This window comes from Spermophilus citellus (genome assembly GCF_964194105.1).
Source record: "Spermophilus citellus genome assembly, chromosome: 9".
Lineage (NCBI taxonomy): Eukaryota > Metazoa > Chordata > Mammalia > Rodentia > Sciuridae > Spermophilus > Spermophilus citellus.
In genome coordinates this window covers 103020059-103046237 of record NC_138191.1, presented here as the reverse complement: position 1 = coordinate 103046237, position 26179 = coordinate 103020059, and the positions used below count along the sequence as shown (strand labels likewise).

General features: G+C 36.8%; 1 protein-coding gene across 1 annotated transcript in view; it reads left to right on the top strand.

Moving 5' to 3' along the window:
* The window catches only part of CMPK1 (cytidine/uridine monophosphate kinase 1), a 35088-nt gene extending 18192 nt beyond the window's left edge, over positions 1-16896 (top strand). Inside the window, exons 2-6 of the mRNA XM_081307977.1 lie at positions 4885-5031; positions 11550-11702; positions 13140-13216; positions 13455-13551; positions 14767-16896. Of these exons, the coding sequence (XP_081164103.1) occupies positions 4885-5031; positions 11550-11702; positions 13140-13216; positions 13455-13551; positions 14767-14808 (516 nt within the window). The 3' untranslated portion in view covers positions 14809-16896. The remainder of the gene's footprint in view (positions 1-4884; positions 5032-11549; positions 11703-13139; positions 13217-13454; positions 13552-14766) is intronic.
* The last annotated feature ends 9283 nt before the right edge of the window (positions 16897-26179 follow it).

Here is a 26179-nt window from a genome sequence, read left to right as displayed (position 1 = left end):
TTTTAAAAAAATATTTGTTTTTTAGTTTTAGTTGGTGACAATACCTTTATTTTATTTATTTATTTATTTATTTATTTTTATGTGGTGCTAAGGGTTGAACCCAGGGCCTCACAGGTTCTAGGTGGGATCTCTACCACTGAACCACAACCCCAGCCCATAATATTTTTTGTAGGTGGTGTTGAGGATCAAACCCAGGACCCTGTGCATGCTTGGGAAATGCTCTACTACTGAGCTATATTGGTCTCCAGATTAATCAAGTCGTTTGAGCCAGGCACGGTGTGCATGCCTGTAATCCCAGTGGCTCAGTAGGCTGAAGCAGGAGGATTGCAAGTTCAAAGCTAGCTTCAGCAGCTTAGGGAGGGCCTAAGCAACTTAGTGAGACTCTGTCTCAAAATTAAAACATATAAAAGGGACTGTGAATGTGGCTTAGTGGTTAAGTGCCCCTGGGTTCATTCCTCAGTACCAAAAACAAAAAACAAAAAAACACAAAAGATGGTTTGATGTTTGATGCTATAAGATTGGCAGCATTTGCATAGTTGCTGTAAAATAGAATGTTTTTGTACTTGTTGAATATGGTTCCTTTTGTTCCCTCCAGATCTTAGTGTGAGATTCATGAAAGTGGTTGAGTTTTTCAGCTTCTTCATTAGTTGCTTTTGTTTTGTTTTGTTTTTGTGATGCTGAGGGTCAAACCCAGGGCCTTGTGCATGCGAGGAAAGCACTCTACCAACTGAGCTATATCCTGAGCCCTGAGTTTTTCAACTTCTTCAAGGAAAAAATGAAAATAAAAAATATAGACAGTTACACTAAATAAATTATTGATTACACTGTATTGTTTTCTCATTTTACCCAAGGGGAAATGGCAATATAATATAGCATCTTAAGGGACTTAGCTTAACTGTCATCCTATTCCCTGACCTAATATATGATTTCTAAGTTTATGTATTTGTCACTAGAAAACTACTTTTCAATTGACTAGTAGCTGGTAATTGTAGTTATTGTCTGTTATAGTATTTATAAGGTGCTGTGGCTGTGAATGTAACCCTTAAGACTGTAGTTAGTGACCCACTAGGTTTTAATTGCTAGAAAGTCTCAGGATGTAAAAAAGTTTTGGTAAAGGTTGGAAAATGTCCATTCTTGCTTTCCTCAAAATTGGCATCAGTGATTACTTAATAACAACAGAATGTTTTGAAAATATACCTGCAAGAGTCTAGCTGTTATTAAAATGCCATAATAACTAGTATGTAAGTGATCATTCCTTTTTTGTTGCTGTTGCAACTCTGTGGTAAGAGGATAACTTCAACAAAATCCTTAAGAAGAATATAATATGAAAAGGTATCTGGTAAGAGAATTTTTAAAAATGGAATGTGGATGAGAAGTTGAAAGACACATGTATAGGTTTAACATAGTTGTGTTTGTTTAAATTACCTTGCAGGTCAGGTTATTTTCTCTTTGATAAACCATAAAATTCTTTTATAATATCATTTATATATATATCTATAGTTTACTGGTTTCTGTTTTTTAAAAAAATAGTGTTATAATGCCAAACCCCATTTTAATGCAATATAAAGCTTGCAAATTTGGGCTCTCCTGTGTCAGGAAACAAACAGTATACTAATTTCTAAATTACTAGCTAGGCTTCTAAATGTACATGTTTTTCATACAGCAGAGATTGTAAAGCAATCTGTATCATTGATGTTTTCACTGAGTGTTTGCCATTGTTTGGTACTGTTTGTCTCTGCATTTATTCAATATTACCATATGCTGTAATCACTAGATCAGAGTGAGTATCCAGCAAGAGGAGACTGCCAAGTAGTAGCCAAAATAAACAGTGGGAAATGAAGCTGCTATAAAATTTTGTGGACAGCAGTTACACAGTGCTCTTTGAAAATTGTACATAGTAGGTGGGAAAGTAGGTCATGCCTCATTTTTTAAATAAAGTCCTTTTCTTCAAACAGCTTTCAGAAGTTTGCCTATACTCAGTGATCCAAATAGGCATTTATAAATGATGTGAAATAATTTAAAAATAAGTTTAAATAATTAAACAACTTTGTATTTCTATTTCATGTAAATGTGGTTTTTCAATAAAAATACTAATTGTAGTAATTAGATATCTCTTTTTGGTCATTTCTTCTAGTGGAAGGACCTATATGACTAAGAGACAGGGATGGTATTAAGGTTTTTGTTTGTTCTCATTTAGCTTTATACCCAAGTTAAGTCAGCAAATAATCTGTTCAGAGTTTGTTTTCCTTTATTGACCACCATACTGCTAGCTTACTATTTAGTAAGCAAGAACAAGCTTAACCAAGAATTTTGGAAAGTAGGAAAAAGGTAAACAATATGGCTTCTGCCATCCAAAAAATAAATAAATAAAATGACCCTTGGGCTGGGGATATAGCTCCATGGTAAAGCACCTGCCTGGTGTTCATGAGTCCTTGTGTTTGATTTCCAGAACTGTTAAAACAAACAAACAAACAAAAAACACTTTAAAAATATCTTAAACAAAACAAAGCTCACCATATCCTGGATAATTGAAAGAGCTGTTTTTTATAAAATGAGAAATCAAACAGTTTAAAAGTGTGGGTTATCTCAAATCTTCACATGGAAATTTAATATAACATTTAAATTATCCAAGTATTTATCATAGATAAGATAAAAATCTATAGAGAAAATCTTAAAGAATTTAGGATGTTGGTTGGTGCAACTGAGCATTGAATGTCTTCTAATATTTGAGAGAAAAAAAAACATTTTTCAAGTGGCTTGTATAGTTCTTTTTTTAAAATTTCTTAGTTATAGGTGGACACAACGTCTTTATTTTTCATTACTCAGAATTATTTCTTACACTGTATTGTTTTCTCATTTAACCCAAGGGGAAATGGCAATATAATATAGCATCTTAAGGGACTTAGCTTAACTGTCATCCTATACCCTGACCTAATATATGATTTCTAAGTCCTGAATAATAAATATCTATGCCATAATAATAATACTGCCACTGTTGACCTTTTATAAGATATTCATATCTGTTGTCTCACTTAAGCTCCTTTAGTTTTTTTTGTCAAAACCCATTAAAGTAAGTGTCTGTCTGTCTGTCTGTCTGTCTCTTTCTCTATATATAAAACATATGTGCATTGTATAAAAACACTTCAGTCAACCACCGGCTACATGTATGATTTGGTGCCATAAGATATATCACTAAAGTAAGGCTTTGTAGCTCTCTTAGTTTGTGTAAGTATACACTGATGTTCACACAACAACAAAATCATCTGATGACACATTTCTCAGAAGTATCTTTGTCATTAAGTCATATATTCCTTAGTGATAGGAATAAGGTCTGAGAAATGTGCCATTAGGCATTTTGTTGTTTGAGCACCACTAAGTGCACTTTCACCTACCTACATGATTTAGGGTAGTTACTCAATATGGCCTCTTGATGCAGTCAGTAGACATAGTAAGCCTGAGATGTTTGAGGCGGATGCTGGGAACATGTCATAAACAGGTTTTTTTGTGGGGGAGGGTGGATACTGGGATTAAACTCAGGGTGCTCAAACACTGAGGCACATTCCCAGCCCTATTTTGTATTTTATTTGGAGACCAGGTCTCACTGAGTTGCTTAGCGCCTTGCTTTTGTGAGGCTGGCTTTGAACTCATGATCCTCTTGCCTTAGCTTCCCATGCCACTGGGATTATGGGTGTGCACCAATTTTTCGATAAATAGAAGGAATGCACTCTAATTATAAAAAGTATAGTAAATACATAAACCAGTAATATTGTTTATTATTATCAAGAAGTATGTACTGTACATAATTGCATGTACTATACTTTTATATGAGTGGCAACACTTTGGGGTTTTTTTACGCCAGCATTGCCAATGTTATGTGAGTAATACATTGTGCTACAACTTCTCAACTACGGTGTCACTAAGCAATAAAAATTTTTGACTCCATTATAATCCTATGTACCATCATATATAGTGATTCATCATTGACAGAAACATTGTTATGCAGTGCATGACTGTGTATTATATGAAAAGATAAGGTTAGTATCTTCATGATAACAAGAATATAATTGAATGGCTTTTATGCCCAAATAGTAGTAAGCAATTTATGTGCATTATCGCATTTAATTATACCTACAAACTTGAAAAGTAGGTTTCTGTTTTCCCACTTTACAAATGAGACTTCTTATCACAAGTAAAAAGCTACAAAATGGACTTTGGGGCATGATAGGAATGGTCTAGGTAGAGAGATATTGATACTTTCAGGCACATTTGATTATGTGAGCACTCTCCAGAGTGGTCAGGAAAGGTGATTTTGTGGGGAAGGTAGATCTTATGCTATTTACTATTAAAGGAAAAACAAAAGGAATGAGGTTTATAAATGGTGATGTTTAATTTAGGCTTTTGGGGGTGGTGTATACTAGGGATGGAACCCAAGGGCTTTGTATGTGCTAGGGTCTTGACCCCTAGCCACACTCCCCGCCCCCAATTTAGACATTTCAAGTTTAAGAAAGCAAAAATTTTTATAGAAGGTAGGTGTAGCCAAGTCGTAAGATTTTTGATGTTTTGTCTTGATTCATATAAAATTTTGTTAGACTTTTCTTTGAACAGTATTTATAGTACTTAAGCTTGGGTTGTGTATGTGCAGGAGTATAATGAGGTACTAATGCCTTGAACATTTAAGATAAATTTGGGAATGATTTTATATTTACACACATGTTTATGAAGGGTACTTATTAGTAATCCCACTGGAGTATATGAAATCTCAAAATTTTTTTATTAATATACAAGCAAAACTTGTTTATTGTTGAAAGTTAGAATAAAAAATGTATAGTCCTACTACTGGGTTTGAATGAATTTTGAGTTTTCTCCTTTGTGTCCTTTCTTTAGAAATATGGCTACACCCACCTCTCTGCAGGAGAACTTCTTCGTGATGAAAGGAAGAACCCAGATTCACAGTATGGTGAACTCATTGAAAAGTACATTAAAGATGGAAAGATTGTGCCAGTTGAGATAACCATCAGTTTGTTAAAGAGGGTAAGGAGCACAAATGCCAACCAGTTCAGAGCAGCAAGGAAGCAAATTAAATCCACCCTTTTTGGAGTAGTGGAACAATAGGAGTGTTGAATTCCTTGCATGTAGAAGGTAGTCATGATGTTTGAGAATGGCAGAACTGGAAACTCTGCTTTCCCTTGGGAAGAAATTGAACAGCTGTATACTTCAACTGAACAATCTGTGTGTACATTCTTGAGCCTTTCCTTTGCAATATACAAACATTTGTTCTGTTTTCTATTTCTCTTTCTTCTTTTCCCTCTTTTCTTTTCTTATCCCTTGACCCAAGTCCTTTGGGTATAAATTGAGGAGCGGGAAAATGGGGTCAAATGGTGGTTCCATTCCAAGTTTTCTTAGGAATCTCCATACTGCTTTTCATAGTGGTTGCCACAGTTTGCAGTCCCACCAGCAGTGTATGAGTGTACCTTTTCCCCCACATGCTCGCCAACATTTATTGTTACTTATATTCTTGATAATTGCCATTCTGAATGGAATTAGATGGAATCTCAGTATAGTTTTAATTCGCATTTCTCTAATTGCTATATTTGTTGACCATTCATATTTCTTCTTCTGTGAAGTGCCTGTTTAGTTCCTTTACTTAATTATTGGTGGGATTATTTTTTTGGGGGGGGGTAAGTTTTTTGAGTTCTTTATTTATCCTGAAGATTAATGCTCTGAGGTTCAGGTGGTAAAGATTTTCTCTCCACTCTGTAGGCTCTCTGTTCACATTCTTGATTGTTTCCTTTGCTGTGAAGCTTTTTAGTTTGATACCATCCTATTTACTGATTCTCGATTTTATTTCTTATGATTTGGGAGTCTTGAGAAAATCAGTTCCTAAGAAGACATGATGGAGAGTTGGGCCTAGTTTTTCTTTTAGTGGGCTCACGGTGTCTGATCTAATGCTTAGGTCCTTGATCAACTTAGAGTTGAGTTTTGTGCAAGGTGAGAGATAGGGTTTAATTTCATTCTACTACATATGTATTTCCAGTTTTCCTAGCACCATTTGTTGAGGAAGCTATCTTTTCTCCAATGTATGTTTATGGCGCCTTTGTCTAATATGAGATAACTGTATTTATGTGGGTTTGTCTCTGTGTCTTCTATTCTCTTCCATTGGTATTCATGTCTGTTTTTGTGCCAATAGCTCTGTAGTATAATTTAAGGTCTGGTATTGTGATGCTTCCTGCATCACTTCTCTTTTTTTTAATATTTATTTTTTAGTTGTAGTTGGACACAATACTTTCATTTTATTTATTTATTTTTATGTGGTGCTGATGATTGAAACCAGGGCCTTGCAGGTGCTTGGTGAGTGCTCTACTGCTGAGCCACAACCCCAGCCCCTGCATCACTTTTCTTACAAGGATTGCTTTGGCTATTCTGGGCCTCTTATTTTTCCGATTGATTTTCATGACTGCTTTTTCTATTTCTATGAAGAATGTCAATGGAATTTTAATAGGAATTGCATTAAATCTGCATAGCACTTTTGGTAGTATGGCTATTTTGACAATATTAATTCTGCCTATCCATAAACATGGGAGATCTTTCCATCTTCTCACGTTGTCCTCAGTTTCTTTCTTTAGTTTTCTGTAGTTGTCATTGTAGAGGTCTTTCACCTTTTTGTTAGATTGATTCCCAAATATTTTATTTATTCATTTATTTATTTATTTTGAGGCTATTGTGAATGGAATGGTTTTCCTAATTTCTCTTTCAGCTGATCATCATTGGTGTATAGGGACACAATTGACTTATGGGTCTTAATTTTTTTTTTCTTCTGTTTTTTTTTTTTTTAATTAGTGGATGTCACTCTGTACTGACAAATGATTTCTTCTTTCTACATTATCATCCACATTTTCTTTTTTTTTTTTTTTTTTTAAAGAGAATTTTTTTAATATTTATTTTTTAGTTATTGGCGGACACAACATCTTTGTTTGTATGTAGTGCTGAGGATCGAACCCGGGTCGCACGCATGCCAGGCGAGCGCGCTACCGCTTGAGCCACATCCCCAGCCCTGGGTCTTAATTTTATATCCTACTACTTTGCTGAATTTGTTTATGAGTTCTAGAAGTTTTCTGGAGGTTTTGGGGTCTTCTAAAATATGGAACCATGTTGTCGGCAAATAGGGATAGTTGGAGCTCTTCTTTTCCTATTTGTATCCTTTTAATTTCTCTGTTGAACAGGAATGGTGAAAGAGGGCGTTCCTATCTTGTTCCAGTTTTTAGAGGAAATGTTTTCAATTTTTCTCCATTTAGAATGTTGGCCTTGGGTTTAACATATATAGCTTTTACAATTGTAATGTATGTTCCCTAGTTTTCCTAGTGTTTTTTTTTTTTAAGAGAGAGTGAGAGAGGAGAGAGAGAGAGAGAGAGAGAGAATTTTTAATATTTATTTTTTAGTTCTCGGCGGACACAACATCTTTGTTGGTATGTGGTGCTGAGGATCGAACCCGGGTTGCACGCATGCCAGGCGAGCGAGCTACCGCTTGAGCCACATCCCCAGCCCTTCCTAGTGTTTTGAACATGAATGGATGCTGTATTTTGTCAAGTGCTTTTTCAGCACCTATTGAGATGATTATATGATTATTGTCTTTAAGTCTACTGATGTGTTAAATTATTTATTGATTTCTGTATGTTGAGCCAGCCTTGCACCCCTTAATGAACCTCATTTGATCATGGTGCACTATATTTTTAACATGTTTTTGTATGCAATTTGTAGTATTTTATTAAGGATTTTTTCCTCTTTGTTTACCAGGGATATGGGTTTAAAGTTTTCTTTCCTTGATGTGTCTTTGTCTTGTTTTGGCATCAGAGTGATGCTACTAGCTTCATAGAATGAGTTTGGAAAGGTTCCCTCCTTTTCTTTTTCATGGAATAATTTGAGGAAGATTGGTGTTAGTTCTTCTTTGAAGGTTTGGTAGAACTCGGCTGAGAATCTGTCTGGTCCTGGAGTTTTCTTTGTTGGTAGGCTTTTGATGGCATCTTCAGTGTCATTGCTTGAAATTGATCTGTTTAAATTTTCTGTGTCCTCCTGATTCAATTTGGATAGGTTATATATATATATATATATCTCCAGAAATTTGTTGATATCTTCAAGATTTTCTATTTTATTGGAGTATAAATTTTCAAAATAGTTTCTGCTTATCATTTATATTTCTGATTATCATTTATATTTCAGTGTCCATAGTGATATTTCCTTTTTCATCATGGAGTTTAGTAATTTGAGTTTTTCCTTCTTTCTCTTAGTTAGCTTTTATTTTGTTGATTTTTTGAATTTTTTTGATTGTTTCATTGATATTGGCTCTGATTTTAATTATTTCCTCACTTCTGCTTTTAGTGTTGATTTGTTCTTTTTCTAGGGCTTTGAGATGTAATGTTAAATTAGTTATTTGGTGACTTTCTAATTTTTAAATTTCATTGCTGGTTTCTTCTGCTATCCATTGGTCATTAAATAATGTATTATTTAGAGTCCAGGTGTTAGTGTATTTCATTTTTTATTTTATCGTTGATTACTAATTTCATTCCATTATGATCTGATAGAATGCAAGGTATGATATTTCTCTCTCTCTTTTTGTATTTGCCAAAAGTTGCGTTGTGGCTTAAGATTATGGTCTGTTTTAAAGAAGGATTCGTGTGCTGCTGCGAAGAAAGTATATTCAGTCATTGATGGATGAAATATTCTATACATGTCTATTAAGTTTAAATTATTTGTATTTTTTAGTTGTATATCTTCTTCATTTAGTTTTTGTTTGGAGACTCTATCTAGTGGTGAGAGGTGCATTAAAGTCACTCAGTATTATTGTGTTGTGATCTATTTGCTTCTTGAAATTGAAAATGATTTGTTTGATGTATGTAGATGCTCCATTGTTTGTGGCATAAATATTTACAATTGTTATGTCTTATTGATGTATATTTTCCTTAAACAGCATGAAATGACCTTCTTTGTTCCTTCTGATTAGCTTTGGCTTGAAGTCCACTTTATCTGATAAAAGGCTAGAAACCCCCTGCTTGTTTATGAGATACATGAGAATGATGTTTTTTCCCATCCTTTTACCTTCAGTGTGTGGATGACTTTGCCTATGAGATGAGCTTTTTGGAGGAGATAGCATATTGTTGAGACTTGTTTTTTAATCCAATCTGCCAGTCGATGTCCTTTGATTAATGAGCTTAGGCCATTTACATTCAATGTTATTATTGAGAAATGATTTTTATTCCCTATCATTTTTATTGATTTGTGGATTTTAATTTGTATTAGTTTCTCTTTTGATTGATTTTCTTCTAGTATAATTCCTGCTTTTGCTTGTTTTCACTTTTATTTTTCATTTCTTCTTCATGAAAAATTTTATTGAGTATGTTTTGTACTGTGGGCTTTCTAGTTGTGAATTCTTTTAACTTTTGTTTGTCATGGAAGATTTTTATTTAATCATCAAATCTGAAGTTAATTTTGCTGGGTATAGTATTCTTGGCTGGCATTCATTTTCTTTCAGAGCTTGGTATGCATTATCTCAATACCTCCTAGCTTTGAGGGTCTGAGTTGAGAAATCAGCTGAGATCTGAATTGGTTTCCCTCTAAATGTGACCTGTTGTTTTTTTCTCTGGCAGCTTTAAAATTCTATCATTACTCTGTATGTTAGGCATTTTCATAGTAATGTGCCTTGGTGTGGGTCTGTTGTAATCCTCCTCTATTTGATTTTCCATTTCATTCTTATGATTTGTGAAATTTTCAGATATTATGTATTTGAAAAGATTGTGTATTCCTTTGGTTTATATTTCTGAGCCTTCATCTATCCTAATAAATCTTATATTTGGTCTTTTCATGTTATCCCATATTTCTTGCAAGTTCTATTCATGTTCTTTTAACATCTTTTTTATATGGTCAACTTTATTTTCAAGATTATATATTTTGTCCTCATTGCCTGAAACTCTGTTTTTCAAGTGGTCTAGTCTGCTGGTGATACTTTCCATTTAATTTTTAATTTTGTTTATTGAGTCTCTCATTTTGAGAATTTCTTCTTGATTTATCTTTTTTTAAAAATTTCTCTTTATTGAAATGATCTTTCACTTCCTGTACTTTCTCTGATTTCACTCCTTATATTACCTTTTCCCTTGCAGATCAGTTTAATTATGAACATTCTGAACTCCTTCTCTGACATTTCTTTCACTGTGGTATCAATGGATTCTGTTATGCAAGTATTTTGTTTTGTTTGGGGTGATTTGTTCCCTTGTTTTTTCATGTTGTTCATGTGTTTACCCATCTAATTGTATGGATCTGAAGTAGTAGAGTTTCTACACTGTGGACTTAACAGTGTCCTTGAGTGTTTAGGGGGGGACAAATAATAATGATAACTAATGCAAACCATATACAGCATTAAGCAAATAGTTCCTGCTATGACATCTACAGTTGCAAGAATGACAAAACATTTACCCTGAGATGAGAAACTTTCCTTCATCCTGGCCTTCTGTCATGATTCTCTGCCTCCCCTCAGTACCAGAGAGATGAAGTCAATTGACCATGGACTGAGACCCCTGAAACCATGAACCAAAATAAACTTGAGATCTGGAGAAGTTTGAGTCTTTAGTCCCCGATATATCCTTGTTTCCTGGTATACATTCTTTCTTCTTTAGAAGTCTGTCAATTCCTTTGATGTGTCCATTTCTGATTCATTTCACCCCACTCTTAATTTTCTGGTAGAGGCTGAAAGCAGGATTCTTTTTTCCTCATTATGCTTGTTTCACTTGAACCAAATATTTAAGCTGATGTCTGCATCAGTGCACAGAAAAATAATTAAATAGAGAAGAGGAGAGTAGAGAAACAAAGAAGAAATGAAAATATAATATTGAGGATAAAGATTTAGCTGCCACTCTCTTGCTCAGCTCTGATGAAAGAGCAGGGCTTTCTGGCACTCACAGAGCTGCTGCTAAAGGAAGGCAGGATAGCCTTTACAAACCCATTTTGTCCCATTGTCCCAGATGTGGAACCCCTATAAAAACTTAAATATAGTATATAATATGTAATACAATTTTATAGCACATAATATATAATTATATAATAGAAGACAGTTATAATATAGTGATTATAATATTAATAAACATAATAATATATAAGCTCTAGATGATTATTTCCAGTCTATTTTAATGCACCCATGTCAGTTTCATTGGGATATCTGCAAAACTGAAAACTTGAGACTTGAACAGCAACAGCTACTGAATAAAAGGTTTTTGTTTTGTTTTGTTTTGTTTTTTAGAGAGAGAATTTTTTTTTTAATATTTATTTTTTAGTTATCAGCAGACACAACATCTTTGTTTGTATGTGGTGCTGAGGATTGAACCCGGGCCGCACTCATGCCAGATGAGCGCGCTACCACTTGAGCCACATCCCCAGCCCCTGAATAAAAGTTTTGAGGATATAAAACTGGAAATGAAAAGAAAACAATAACAAAACACCCACAGATCCACTATTCTGCTTAAGAAATTTGTTAATGTAGTACTAAAACCTAAATCTTTTTTCTTTAGGAAATGGATCAAACAATGGCTGCCAATGCTGAGAAGAATAAGTTCTTGATTGATGGATTTCCAAGAAATCAAGACAATCTTCAAGGTTGGAACAAGACCATGGATGGGAAGGCAGATATATCTTTTGTTCTGTTTTTTGACTGTGATAATGAGGTAAGAGGAAAATCTTTATCTGCCCACATCAGTTTTAAGCAACTGATTGTCATCTATTAAGAGAAAGACTAAGTGATTTTATTTCTGTTTGCGTTTTTTTTTTTTTTTTTTTTTTTTAATCAGTATTTTTCCAGTTGGTAGACTGGGTGGACAGAACAGGACTATCTTGCTGTTGGAGTACTAATAGCTGCTTGACATCAGCAGTTTGGTGAACCTAAAATTTGATTTAATTTCACAATAACAAGAATCAGTTCTTTTAAATTTAAGAATTGCCATGCATGGCTGGGTACAGTGGCACACACTTGTAATTTCTGCTATGGAGGCATCAGTTCAAGGCCAGCCTGAGCAACTGAGGCCTTGTCTCAAAATAAAACTTAAACAAAAACAAAAAAGGTAGAGTATCCCTATGTTCAATCCTAGTACTGCAAAAGAAAGGGGGGGGGGAGAATTGATATGCACCATGATGTTATGTAATGAAACTGAACTACTACTTTTTAAAATATTCAGTGTTCTCAGAGAGTGTATTGTTTACTAGGAGGGGGGAAAACTTTTCTGGAAAGTTAGGGAGGCTTTCTTTTTAAAAGAAACCTGCAGTATAGCCCAGTTCACTTCTAAGAATGAAATGGTCTTGAAAAAAGCAGGAAAAAGTTCTTTTTTTTCCTCCCCCACCTCTTCTGATAACATGCCCAGACATACCTTTAAATAACTGAATGAATTTCTTATTTAATTAAAAGGCCTGACTGTCTGACAACTGCTGTGATATAAATTTCATTAAATTAATGCCAACAGCCTGAAAGAATAAGAATCTAAAGTACTGCCTTAAAGGAAGTTGGCTATTCTTAGGTTGAGTTACAGATGTGCCTTTGGTAGAGTCTTGCTGCAGCCTTTGAGTTGTTTTAAATGTAACTCTTCTTCTAACCCCCAAAAATATGTTTTCACTTATCCTTCAAAAGTTAACTTTAGAATGTTACCACAGCTTTATAACTAAAAAATGTTTATTCACAATTAACAAGAAATGCTTTATTCAAATATGTTGACTCTTAAATATTTGGATATTTATGGAATTATTGTAAAGTAAGCAAAAATGAAACAAAGTTTGAGGCATGTAATTCATACCTAATAAGTTAATAATATATCCGAGATGGAACCATACACATACAGATCTTCTTTTTATTGCGGTTTGAAAAAAATATACACAGGAAAAACTGAGTCATGAATGAATTCTTATTATGTTCTGTACTTATTTAACCTAGTTTATATAAATTGAACCACATGTTTAATTTTAAAAAGAGTTGCATGTTGATTAATGAATTAGACACATTGGGTTTAATGCAGGATATTTTTGGTAGTTTTTTCAAACTTTTCAGGCTAAAAGAATGGCAAGCTCATATCTTTCTGTTTTTTAAATAACATTTTTACTTAAATATCTCTTTTTAGATCTGTATCGAACGATGTCTTGAGAGGGGAAAGAGTAGTGGTAGGAGTGATGACAACAGAGAGAGCTTGGAAAAGAGGTACTTTTCAGTTTTTACATTTAACCATCTCAATCCCAGTGTGGAGCTTGAGTGACAAATTAAATTCCTGTCCTGTTTTAGTGTAGAAAACTAAATTAAAAGATTCTGCTGATACAGGTGCAGTGGCCTGTGTAAGGAGAGGATGCTGAGGCATTTGGGTTGGGCCTAATGTCCTCTGAGCCATTCTGTAACATGGAAGAAGATACCTAGAATCTTATGATATTTGCTTCTTTTACAGAATTCAGACTTACCTTCAGTCAACAAAGCCAATTATTGACTTATATGAAGAAATGGGGAAAGTCAAGAAAATAGACGCTTCTAAGTCTGTTGATGAAGTGAGTGTCCCTGGCCTGTTTTTGAGGAAGAGTCAAGTGAAAATGTGATTATTTCTTCAGAAGTAGGCAGGAGTAAAATAAAAACTAATGACAGATTAGTTTGTTTTCTTTTCAAGACACTTGAGAATCAATGAGAAAATAGGTTTTTCTCTCTTTTGAATATCAGGTCTAAAATAGGTTTTACAACTTCAGATTTGTTCTTCATGAGAAGTGGATGGTTTATTCATTCTAAATCTCTTTTCCTAAACACTGGAACATTGGTATTTTGATCGCTGTGATTTGGATCATTTAATTTTTTAAAAAAATCTATAGTTGTGACTGGCAAGTCATCTAGCGCAAGAGCTCCACAGTGCCTTCTCCTTTTTCATCACAGAACACATAGCTCCAAAGGTGCAGGGTTTCCACAACTCATCTCTGCCTTCATAAATCAGTGATCTCTAAATTGTGATTTGAGCCTGCACATTTTCTAGTGTTTCTTAGTTCACTAATTGTTCTTTCCCTTATTCTTTGACTCGCCTTTCTTTTATATTCATAAGATAGAAAGGTCCAGAAGAAGAATATTCAGTGAAACTTTTTTAAAATCTGTTACCACTTTCTGTAGAGGTAATACATAAGAAAACTTCATTTTTTAGAATTAGAACTAAAGGAAATAAGCCACTTCAGTTCACATTTTACTAAAGTATTGATAGCCTGTCAAGAAGTATGTTTTGAGTTGGTTGAAGTGATACATACCTGTAATCTTATGACTTTGGAGACTGAGACAGGAGGATTACAAATTCGAGGCTAGCCTGGGCAGCTTAGTGAGACCTGTCTCAAAAAAAAAAAAAAAACCCACCTGGGGATGTGGCTTATTCATGGAGTGCCCTCGGCTCTATACCCAGTATGGCAAAAACAAACAAAAAATTATGTTTTATCCTAAAAGCATCAATAAAATTGAATGCACATGTTCGTAATTTTATGTTTATGATGTTTAAAGTGAAATAGATGAACCTAAGAAATTATGTGATTTAAAAAATAGATCCATTTTAAAAATTAATATAACATTGGTTTTAATAATTTATCTATATGGTAGGGGTTTTTTTTTTTTTTTGTCCCCACTCTTTTGCCCACTCTTCATCCCATGCCATCTCCATGTTATGAACTGAATCCATGGCCTTGCACATGTTATATGGCATTTCACTGTCTGGTTTTAAAATTATTCTTTTTTCTTCACAGGTTTTTGATGAAGTTGTGAAGATTTTTGACAAAGAAGGCTAACTCTAAACCTGAAAGCATCCTTGAAATCATGCTTGAATATTGATTGCTTTGATAGCTGCTATTACAACCCCTTTTAAAGGCAATTTTAATCTTCAAAATTACATCTTAATTAATGACTAGAAAATACATAGTAAGACAAGACAAAGTAAATTTTTATGGTGTTTTTTCTTTTTGATTTGTTTTTGGTCACAGGAGTAGACAGTGAATTCAGGTTTAATTACTTCTTAGTTATTATGGTGCTCACAAAACAAAGAAGGGTATCAGCTAGTTCTTTGTTTTTATTAATGACTGTCCTTTTTATAGTTTGTGCCTTCTGTGAGCAAAATTTTTTAGTATGCATGTACATCCCTTTAGAAATTACAACATATTAGAATTAAGGATTCCCACTTCTTTTCTTGCAGGTTTTAAATTTCAAACCTCTTAATTGAATTTGTGGACCAAATTTCAAAGGAATTATTTTGTGTAGTCAGTTCTTGTGCAAGGTGTTTGGTAAACAAACTCATAAAATGGATTCAAACAGCGTTTTAGTATTTATGAAATAACTGACCATTTCCTACAGTAAGATGGGAAAACTTAGGCTTTGATTTACTTCAACTTGCACAAAGTTGTATGTCAGGGCTTCCAGGGTTTGGGTTGGGGGCAGGAGGGGTTTAGAGCCTGGAGGAATTGTCAGTTTTATTCTGACATAATCTGAGGATATGGAGCAAGGATCACATCTAATGGCTTGTGTTCCTTATGCTCAATTGTACAGTGCTATTCATTTAGTAAACTGATCTTAACACAATTCCTAGCAGTGGAACCTTGAAATGCATGTGCTAGATTTATACTAAAATGATTCAGTTCTCATTTTAGCAACACTTCCAAGTCTTTGTTTTTTTTGAGACTAAATATAGGGATAAGATAAATTGTAAAACAACCTAATGATTAAAGTTCCCATTTGCATTTTATTTTCTGAAATACTTTTTCATAGTTACTTGTTTTAAAAGATTTTAAAAATCATTGCACTTTGGTCAGAAAAATAATAAATTTATCTTACAAATGTTTGATTCCCTTCCTGGCTAATTTTGATTAGTAAATTTTGGGGTGGGGAAAGGACATCACATTGAAGCATTGATAGGCACAAAATTTTAAAAAGGCTCGAGTCCATTCTTCCTTTAAAATCTCTGAGAAATTTTTTTCTCCTTCTCTCACTAATGCTAAGTAGTAACCATGGTGTGTGTGTGTGTGTCTCTCTCTCTCTCTCTTTTTTTTTTGGTGGTGGTACAACTTGGGATTAAACCCAGGGGTACTCTACCACTGAGCTACATCCCAGCCCTTTGTATTTTTTATTTTGAGACACAGTTGGTGCCCTGGCTGGCCTTGAATTTGCAGTCCTCCTGCGGCAGCCTCCTTAGTAGCTGGGATTACAGGTGTGTGGCACCATGCCTGGCTCCTTAGTTCTTAATAGAGAGTTCTTAAATGTTTTTCATTTTCAAGACTTAAATTACTTGGTATCCAGGGTTAAATAAGGCATGGAATTTTTTAATAATTAAATTTTATATTTAAAGTTATTGGGAATAGTGAGAACGAGTTAATGGCTATTCTTATAATAGAATCATTTATTTCTATGCACATTATGAAACTGACTTACTGATGAGAAATTTTTCAATATATTTGCCATTAGAAAACAAAGTATCCCTTAATATAATATAGTATATTGGCCATCAAAATTTATGTTGATATTAATCTTGGTTTCTTGGAAGAGATTGTAGTTTTTTCTAACACTTTAATCCATCCAATACAGAGGGCCTTTATTAATGGTTTCATCATACCACTGTATTGTGAAGCAAAGGTAAAGACTAAGGTTTTGAGAGCATTCCTAGTCACACAAGTAAATAAATCTGTCAGGTGGGAATCTAAATATTTATACCAACAATTGTGAGAGCATCCATATAGTTTTGAAGACTGCTGAGACTAGGTGTTTTGCCTCCTTTCATCAGGTATCTTTCTTTGGCATTTGAGAATAGAAACCAAGAAATATGGTAATTACTAAATTATGAAGCTTTGGGTTTTTTTTTTTTTTTTTTTTTTTTTTTTTTTTTTTTTTTTTTTGCTTTTAAGTAGAAAAATATGTTGGCAAGATTGAATTTTGTAGTTGATTGAGATACATCTGATTTCACTAGTTTGGTCATTCCATTTGTTAAAGATATAGTCACTAAGACATTCTTTAGTTTCTGGAAAGTCCCTAATTTGAGCCTTACTGTGTTGCTGTGTTTCTTTAAATTATTTCCATTCTGTGATGTTGAATGTGTATAAGTTATTTAGTAAAATAATCCCAATAAATTTTGTGCTAAGGCCTTTGCTATTTGCTGGCTCAGATTTCTGTTCTCTTAAGCATATTAAAGATCAAGAAGTATCATATTTAACATGTGGGTTCTCAAAAGGCAAAAGCAGAATTCAAATCTGGGAGAATTTTCTGCCCTGTGTATTATGTTTGGGCATCTTGACTTAGGTGGGAAGCATGACTTTATCCCATTTCTTCAAAAAGTAATCTGGGCCAGGCACAGTGGTGCGTCCCTGTAATCCCAGGAATTTGGAAACTAAGGCAGGGGGATTGGATATTTAAGGTCAACCTCGGCAACTTAGTGAGACCCAGTCTCAAAATAAAAAACGACTGAGAATATAGCTCAGTGGTAATGTACCCTTGGGTTCAATCTGTAGTATGTTAAAAAAAAAAAGTAGTGGTTGTATTAATCTGGATTCAGTCACATGCAGCCTGTTTCATTACTGTGGGAAGCATCATTTGTTTGCCTTTGAGAGGGAAATTGACAGCAGGCAATGGGTCTCAGAAGGGCTTTTGTGGATTTATGGCTTTGTCCTTGTGATTGTAGTGGTTGCCAAATACTCCAGTGGTTCTTGAAGATAATAGCAATTGAAGAAATAGGCCAAACTAGGTTAGCATCTCTTCCCTGGAGTTTTGTGTCTTCATCTTCAAATGGGTACTAATCGCACAAACCAGTGCTCAAATATTCCAGGAGTTTTCTGTCTAAAAAACTCTGATATGCATAGATTTTCAGATGTCTCATGTTGATTTACTTACATATTCTTATTTCAGTTCTCCCCAGTCTACCTGCATCTTCACCTAAATTAAGTACTCCTTAATTCTAACCATCTTTCTTTTTTTTTTTTTTTTTCTTTCACTGAAGAAAGGCAAACAATGGTCCTAATGACCTATTCCTTTATTTCCTCTTCCCTGAGGCCAGTATAAGTATTTGCTTGGATCCAGGTGTGCTTGGGATGGGTGATATTCATATGGGAATTCATTAAGCCCTGAAGGCCACCATCTTTCTGTTGGGAGAGCTGAAGGAAGAAATTGAATTTAAGGTCATGGCTAACCATACTAGCTCCAGCATCCCTTAGGCTCAGACCTTTATGGAGTCCTGCTGTGTCTGCTCTTCAGAGCAGAACCTGCTTCTCTCAGGTCCATCTTCAAGGAGGTTTTTCTTTCGTGGGCTTGCCTTCCTAAATCCCAGTTCTAAGAAGAAAGTTTACTTATTTATTTAGAGGAGACAGAGAGGTAATAAGTCAGAAATTTTCTGTTTGTATGAAGTTGTTTCAGACAGAGAATTATTATTTTACTTATGATATATTTTGAAGTAACCATACATTCTAAACACTGGCCTTACAGCCTAACCAATTAGAGGAAACCATCTTCAGAGGCAAGTTACCAGGTACATTACCACTTCATACCCACCTGTAACAAGGACTTTGGCTCCTCACTCGGGCCTGTAAGTGCCCAGTGGTTAGCCCAAAGCAGAATAAAAAACTTGGTATCTCTGCCTCTGTTTTGCATCTGTCCCTTTGTTCTGAGTCAGTCACCTTGGATTCCAGGAACAATAGGTCTCATCAATAAGCATCTTATAATGAATGGAAACTACCTCCAAAGCAACAACCACTTTCTTACTGCAGCCTACAAGGCTGCCTGACCAATCCTGAGATAATCATCAGCCAAACCACCCTATGACCAAGATTGCTTGACTGCACACTTTGGTCCTATTATCTATATAATGTGGGAGTTCATGTCAGTTCTCCCAAAGACAAGGCTGCGACACTGATCACCTATTCACTGTAGGGCCATATTGATTAAAATTCCTTTTTGCTTTTCACTGTTCCTTTTTCCATTTGGTTTTTGGGGCAAATGGCTAGACCTAATTTAGGGGGCCTTTCCCATCAGGCCTCTGGCCTGGAATCTAGTAACACACCACACTTAGTGTGGTTACAGATACTGTACAGGCTGTCTTCTACACAGTAGAATCAAAAGCCATTAAGCAATATACATGTAATTAGCTTATGGTATCCTCATTTGGGTGAATAACCACATTTAGGAAGAAAGTTAAAAAAAAAAAAAAAGAATTTAAAGCCACAATGTAAACTTTGGAAATGTTCCTGTACTAATTTCTTGAAATCTTCCTGGAAAGAGTGTGCTACTGAGCATATAATATATATATATATATATATATCTTTTCACTAGCAAACCAGTTTTCAGAGATGCTGACCCCTGTGACTGGTATCAGAGTTGGTTACAGGTAGGTTACATCTTTGGGCATTGTGTTTGTCAGCAGACCAAATATATATATATATATATCTTTTCACTAGCAAACCAGTTTTCAGAGATGCTGACCCCTGTGACTGGTATCAGAGTTGGTTACAGGTAGGTTACATCTTTGGGCATTGTGTTTGTCAGCAGACCAAAGAATGACAATAGCAAAATAATAATTATTATAACAAAATAGTTTTAAAATTGTTGATACAAAATATGTTTGAGATATTAAGTTTTTCATTGCAAATTTCTAAGCTCTTCAACTTTTCTGAGGATTCTGGGTTGAACTTTCTCATGCCCTGGTCCCAAAAGCTTCCAAGTGCTGGGAGAAAGACACTGAGTAAGTTCAGCAATCAGTACTTACACAAAATTGTGTGTTTGGCTCACCCTGACTTGTTTATTGGTTTTATAAAGAAGCATTTTTACATGGCTCCAAAGCAGCTGCCAAAAATTGGCCAGCTGAGTATCTGATCATGATGAGACTGTATCAAAATGACCTCATGATGTCAAGCTTTTTTTCCTCTTATTACTTGGTACTCAGTAGGCACTTTGTCCTGTCCTCAACTGGGATAATGGTCAAGATGGAAAATTATTTGAAGGGGGGAGATGCTAACGTTTAATTGGCTTTTAGATTGGATGAAATTATTCCCACACTGAAACAGTCAAGTTAAAACACCTGTGTCAGCTGGGTATGGTGTCACGTGGCTTAGTTAGCTTCTTGGGAGTGTGAGTCGGGAGTATTGCTTGAGCCTGAGTTCAAAGGCAGCCTGGGCAACATAGTGAGACCTCCTTCTCAAAACAAAAGAAAAAACCCAGCTATATCAGAATTCCTCTGGTCTCAAAACATCTGTGACAGATGTTCATGTCATATACTATCAAACATGATTGGGCAGAGGCTGTAATTTATATCCCTTCCTCTATTTAGGGTCTTTTTTAGGTATAAGAGCTACTTGGGGAAAGAAGGTAACAATTGGATTTGAGGCTGCTACTGCTAGTGTGTACTAATTTAAAGTTCCAAAATTCAGGTGATGGGCTGAGGCAGGGAGAGTAACACCCTTTATTTAGAGAATTAGGATTTTGCAGGTTCTATACCATACATGATGGCTCTTGTGGAGGCTGACTTATTCTACAGATTGTCACTCCCAACAGTATCATTTTCTTTCTTTTTTAAAATTTGAGTTAGGCAGGTACTCAATTTCTGAGCTACATCTCCAGTCCTGTAAGTTTTTTCTAAGTTGCTAAAGCTAGATGTGAATTTATGGTCATCCTGCCTTAGCCTCCCAAGTAGCTGGGATTGGGCATATACCACCATGCCAAATCAACTGTTTCATTCATTCATTCATTCATTTTTGTGGTGCTAAGGATCGAACCCAGAGCCTCACCCATACCACTGAGCCACACCCCCAAACACATTTCTTAATCTGTTCAGAAGTTTTCATAATCCCATTTTCTTCCTCTTAACGAGTGTTTTGTTGAAGAAAGTGTGTTTTAGGAATGTGACTCCCCTTAATACCATCTATCTTCATTTATCTTTAGTTTGTGTTTTGAGGAATTTTTATGGATATTTCTGAGTTTAGTTTGCATATTTGATTTAAGAAAGTATTTATTACCATCAGCAAATTCATTTTATGGACCATACAGTTTATGGCTAATTGGTGAAATAATGGCAAGATACATACAGTAGACACTCAATTAGTATTTGTTGAAAAAATTAACTGAAAAAAGTATTTCGGACAGCAGCCATCACTGAACTTTGGGTCTCAGTAGGGTCTGTTTGTGATACCCTTGGGATTCTATTTTCATTCCTCTTGAAGATTGGGAGCTGATAGTTATAAAGTACTAGGGGTAGAAAGGGAGTTGGATTTTGGACACCATCAGCTTCCCTCTCTTTTCAGTACAAAACTGAGAATGACTTAAAATGTAACTATCTTGGAAAAAAAGGAGGGCCATGACCAGAAAACAAAGATTTGGTAAAAACCTTCCCCTCCCACCAATCTATATTCAATCTGTGTTGGTAGATTTTTTTCCCCCCCACACAATACTGGGGATTGAATCCAGGGCTGTTTTACCACCGAACTACATCCCTAGCCCTATTTTTGTATTTTATTTTGAGACAGGGTCTTGCTGAGTTGTGGAGGCTGACTTCAAACTTGTGATCCTCCTGCCTCAACTTCCTGATTAGCTAATAAATTCCAGGTGTGCACCACCATGCCTGGCTCTAACTCTTAATGACCCAGCACAGGGTAGATTCTTAGTAAACTTTTGTATAGTGGAAGAAGGAAAGTGACCTCCTTAGTGCCCTCCAGACAGACTGGAGCAGAAGCTGGCCTAGAACCTGTGGTCCTTTCTCCCTGCTCTGGCTCCAGCATCAGCATGGTTTCACTACTGTCATTCCCATCAAGGACTTGGACAGGCAAAATAGTATCTTGTGATGCTCTAGAGCCAGTTACTGTGTGACAGGACTTCATTTAGTAGCCAAGCATTTATTGAATTTTTGTATTTTAAACCATATTTAAGACAAAAACCAATGCCTCAGGCCTCACCTCCAGGAGTTAAAGTTAAGTTTAAATCTCCTGGGAGAAGGTGATCTAAACTAAACCAGTGGCTCTCAGATGTTGGAGTGTATCAAAATCATTTAGAGGGCTTGTTAAACCCACACTCTTGGCCCCCTGCCCAGTAAATCTACAGTGTGGTCAAGAATTTGCATTTCTTATAGAGTTTCAGGTGACACTCATATTGATACTTTGAGAACCAGTGTATTACACAAAGTGAACACAACAGATAATGGAAACAGCCTTGCAGTTTGCTGGGCAAGGGACCACATCTTTTTGGTCTTTGTATCCATAGTACCTAGCACAGAGTAGGTACTTAGTGTTTGGTGAATTGACAACTGGTGATAACCTTAATGAAAGCTTACATATTAAATAGTTGCCTCATCTTGCCATGCCTGAAATTCATGGATTGAGGGGGGTGAATACTGTAAGAGGGTCCCAAATGTTCTCTCACAGGGAGTTGTCAAATGGATACGGACGTGTGAGCTGCCACTCTCTGAAAAGGTGCAAAGAGCTCAAGGGACCACCGACTGTCTCCAACCTCCGAAAGGGATGGAGTCCATGTGTTCAGTGTGGCTTGAGGGCAGAGCTAAGGCTGAGGAGGCAAGGCCTTCTGTTAAAACTGCCCAGGAGTAAATTGGGCTCCTGAGGACACAATGAATTTCCCATAACTGGAAATGTGCAAGCAGATCCTGGGCACTGCAGCTTTCTAGCCCTGATTTTCAGGGACAGTCGTATTCAAATCATAGCTATCTACGTCCCCCTGGAACTTGAGGCACATTCTGTAGGCCCTTTTGAAACCCAGGACACAGAGGAAGGAGTTCCCCCTTGTTTTAGTCAGCGTTTTTGCTGCTGTGACTAAAAGACCCAACTAGAACAATTGTAAAGGAGGAAAATTGTATTTGAGGGCTCTCAGTTTCAGAGGTCTCAGTCTGTGGTAAGCTGGCTCCATTCCTTGGGGCTCCAGGTGAGGCTGAATATCATGGCAGAGGGAAGCCGCTCATGTGATGATTAGGAAGCAGAGACTAAGCTCAGCTCACCAAATATATGCCCCAAAGGTATGCCTCCAATGACCCATCTCTTCCAGCCACACCCTACCCACCTTCAGTTACCACTCAGGTAATCTCTATCAGGGGATTAATTCACTGATTGGGTTAAGGTTCTCAGAATCCAATCATTCTCCTCTAAACCTCCTTGCATTGTTTCACACATGAGCACTTGTGGGACATATCACATCCAAACCATAACACCCTCCATAGAAGAGGGGAGGGAAGGAGGAAGGGCATCATGAGGATCTGTGTCTTCTCAGAACCCAAATTCTGAGAAATTCTCTTAAGCCTCTGTTCCTGCTTCCCAGGTGCCTTTCTCAGTGCTTGGGGCAACCGCCCAACCAAGTTTGCTGGTGGAAGTATTGCTGATGGCCAGGAGGTGACTGGATTGTAGTGGAGGAGAGAAGCAGCACTAGCAAGGAGATAGCAGTGAGGGATGCGGGAGACTCACCTAGGTGGAGGTGGTGAGGGTCCCTGTACCAACTAATGGGCAATAGGAGTGTGCAAAGATGAGATGGGGATGTACAAAGACTGAGTAGCAGGTGAAGGAATGTGGGTTCTGTTTTGTGGTTGAAGGCTGGGTAACTGTTAAGCTGGATGAGTCAGTTCCACAAAGGCATTTAGATTGTGGAGGCAACTCTCTTGCTTTTCTCCTCTTCCTCCTCACTATAAGCTCCCTTGAGTTCTATTCTGAAACCCTTAATGGTTTTTCCATCTCACTAGGGATCTCTCTGGGTTGGGGCTGGGCCCAGGGCAAACTGGGGAGAGGAGGTGGGTCTCAGCAATAAGTAACCCACAGAATTGTGTCTGTTATTTAAGAAAAGTTTCTGGGTTTTTGGCTAATTGCAAAAATACATAATGGATACTTTTTGCATCTGCTAGTTATTCTGGAACAGGCCTGCATCCAAGAGCAAACTTTAAACAAACAATAAGATTATGAAGCTTAACTATTTCAATGTGTAACAGAAAAGAAAGCCAAGCTCCAAGAAGTTGTATTAACACATGCACTCAGACACAAGCACACAGTGATCATACCAACAGATACAAGTATGTACAAACATACAGTCCCATGTTTTGGCAAAGGTGCACAAAAGGCATGCTTGCACACTAGCACACACAACTCACACATGAGCCCAATTACCAGCACAAATACACTCCCAAGGCACTTACAAAATGGCACGCTCATACACACAAACACATGTATACACCTACACATTTGGGCAACAGGAGAACACAACCCCAGATGCAAACGCATTCACACAACTCATTTTTACTACAATGAGAGATTCTCCTGGGTTAGTGAGTGGGTCCTCCTCTCAACAAATAAGCACTCAATCTGTGGGGTGCTGGCTGAGTCTGGGTGGTATTAGTGTAATTTTCAGTTTGGCCACTAGGGGGCGCCCAGTATCCATCTTGCCTTCACCTTTTCACTGGTCCTGTCAGCTGGTCAATTGTTCTGCACACAGAAGCCTGCGCTTCCCTGTTCTGGTTCCCTGCACAAAGTTCCGAGCTTCCAGCCCCAACCCTTTAGGATCCACTGTACTTATTCTCATTTTCTTCTGCCTCACACTACTGAAAAAGATCCTTGCCATTCTAGCAGACTGCCTGCTTTGGAGCTCCAGGCTGCTCCTGTAATGGGCTCCTTGGATAACTGGATCTGTCAGGCTTTGATCATCCATCACATGATTCCTACCTAGAGCTTCCTTATCAGGAGCATCTGTCAAAATCCTACCTGTTTTCAGTTCATTTCAGCATCTTCCAGCAGAGGACTCCAGCTTCAACATCTTAAAAGTAAAATTGAGTGAATGAGTTAACACCCAGCCCAAATACTGACTTTGCCTTCCCTATTCACCACGGCTGGGGTGATCTCTCACCCTTCAACACTTACCTCCTGGCTCTTTGTGCTTCAATGATAAAAATGCCAGCTTTGAAACACAAGGTAGCAGCAGAAAGACCCAAAATGTCATGAAGTCCATTCCTTTCTTCATCCCTGACAGGTAGCTACCTAGTATGAAAAAAAATGCCCTTCCCTGAGCAACCCTCCTCACTGGGTAGCTCAGAATTCTTCAAGGCTCCTCCTCCATGGATATCCTCAGAGTCCTTCATGACAGAGTCTGGGGCAAGCTCTGAAAAGACAAGGTTTCTGCCTTCCAAGAGTTAATGCTCTGCTGAGGGAATTAGCCAGCAGAGTGAAGCGTGCACTAGTAGAGTAAGTGCAAAGTACATAGGAGGCTGTGATGAACTTTCCAGAGGAGTGGGAAAGCTCACAGAGCGCTGATCAGAGACTCACAGAATGAGTACAGACAGGCATCACTGTTGCTGTCTAGTGAATGTCTACTGCGCTCACAACTGCTAATCCTCACAGAAAAAATTCCAACAAGGTCTGCCTGTCTGCAGTTTGAGAGCATAACTACTGGTCCAGAATGTCTCCCATAACACAAACAAGAGTTTGGGACAGACAGGTAAAGGGCATGCCAGTGTGTGTTTTCTATCATTGCATTAAAAAATCCACACACTTGGTACCTTAAAACAACACTGCTTATTACTTCATGATTCTGAAGGTCAGAAGTCTGAGCGAAGTTGACTAAATTCACAGCCCATACCTCAAGCCTGAAATCAAGATGTTAGCTGGACCAGGCTTTTACCTGAAGACTCTCAAGAAACAGTCCATCTCCAACCTCATTCATGTGGTTGGCATTCATGTGGTTCTTTGTGATTGTAGGGCTGAGGTTCCCATTTCCTCGCTGACTGGTAGCCATGGGGTACTCTTGATTCCTGCTCTCAGATCCTTTGCATGTGCGCCTGACATTTTCAAGAGAGTAAAGGCAGACAGAATTTCCTTATTCTTTGAATCTCTGACTTCTGTCACCAACTGAACAAGGCTCTGCCTTAATATCAAGGGCTTGTGTAATAATATTAGGCCCACTTGGGCAATCTCCCAATTTTAAGTCAACTTAAAAGGTTAGTACCTTAATTGCATCTGCAAAATCCCTTTTGCATGTAATGTAACATATTCATAGAGGAGGGAGTTATCCAAAGGTGAGGATCTTTGGGGGCCATGATAGAATTCTGGCTGCCCAGTGACCTTTACCATTGCATAGTTCCTTTCCCTTTATGAACTGAACATGTGATTATGTTATATGGCAAAAGGTGGATTATCTGGGTAGACTAAGTCAAGTCACATGAGCCCA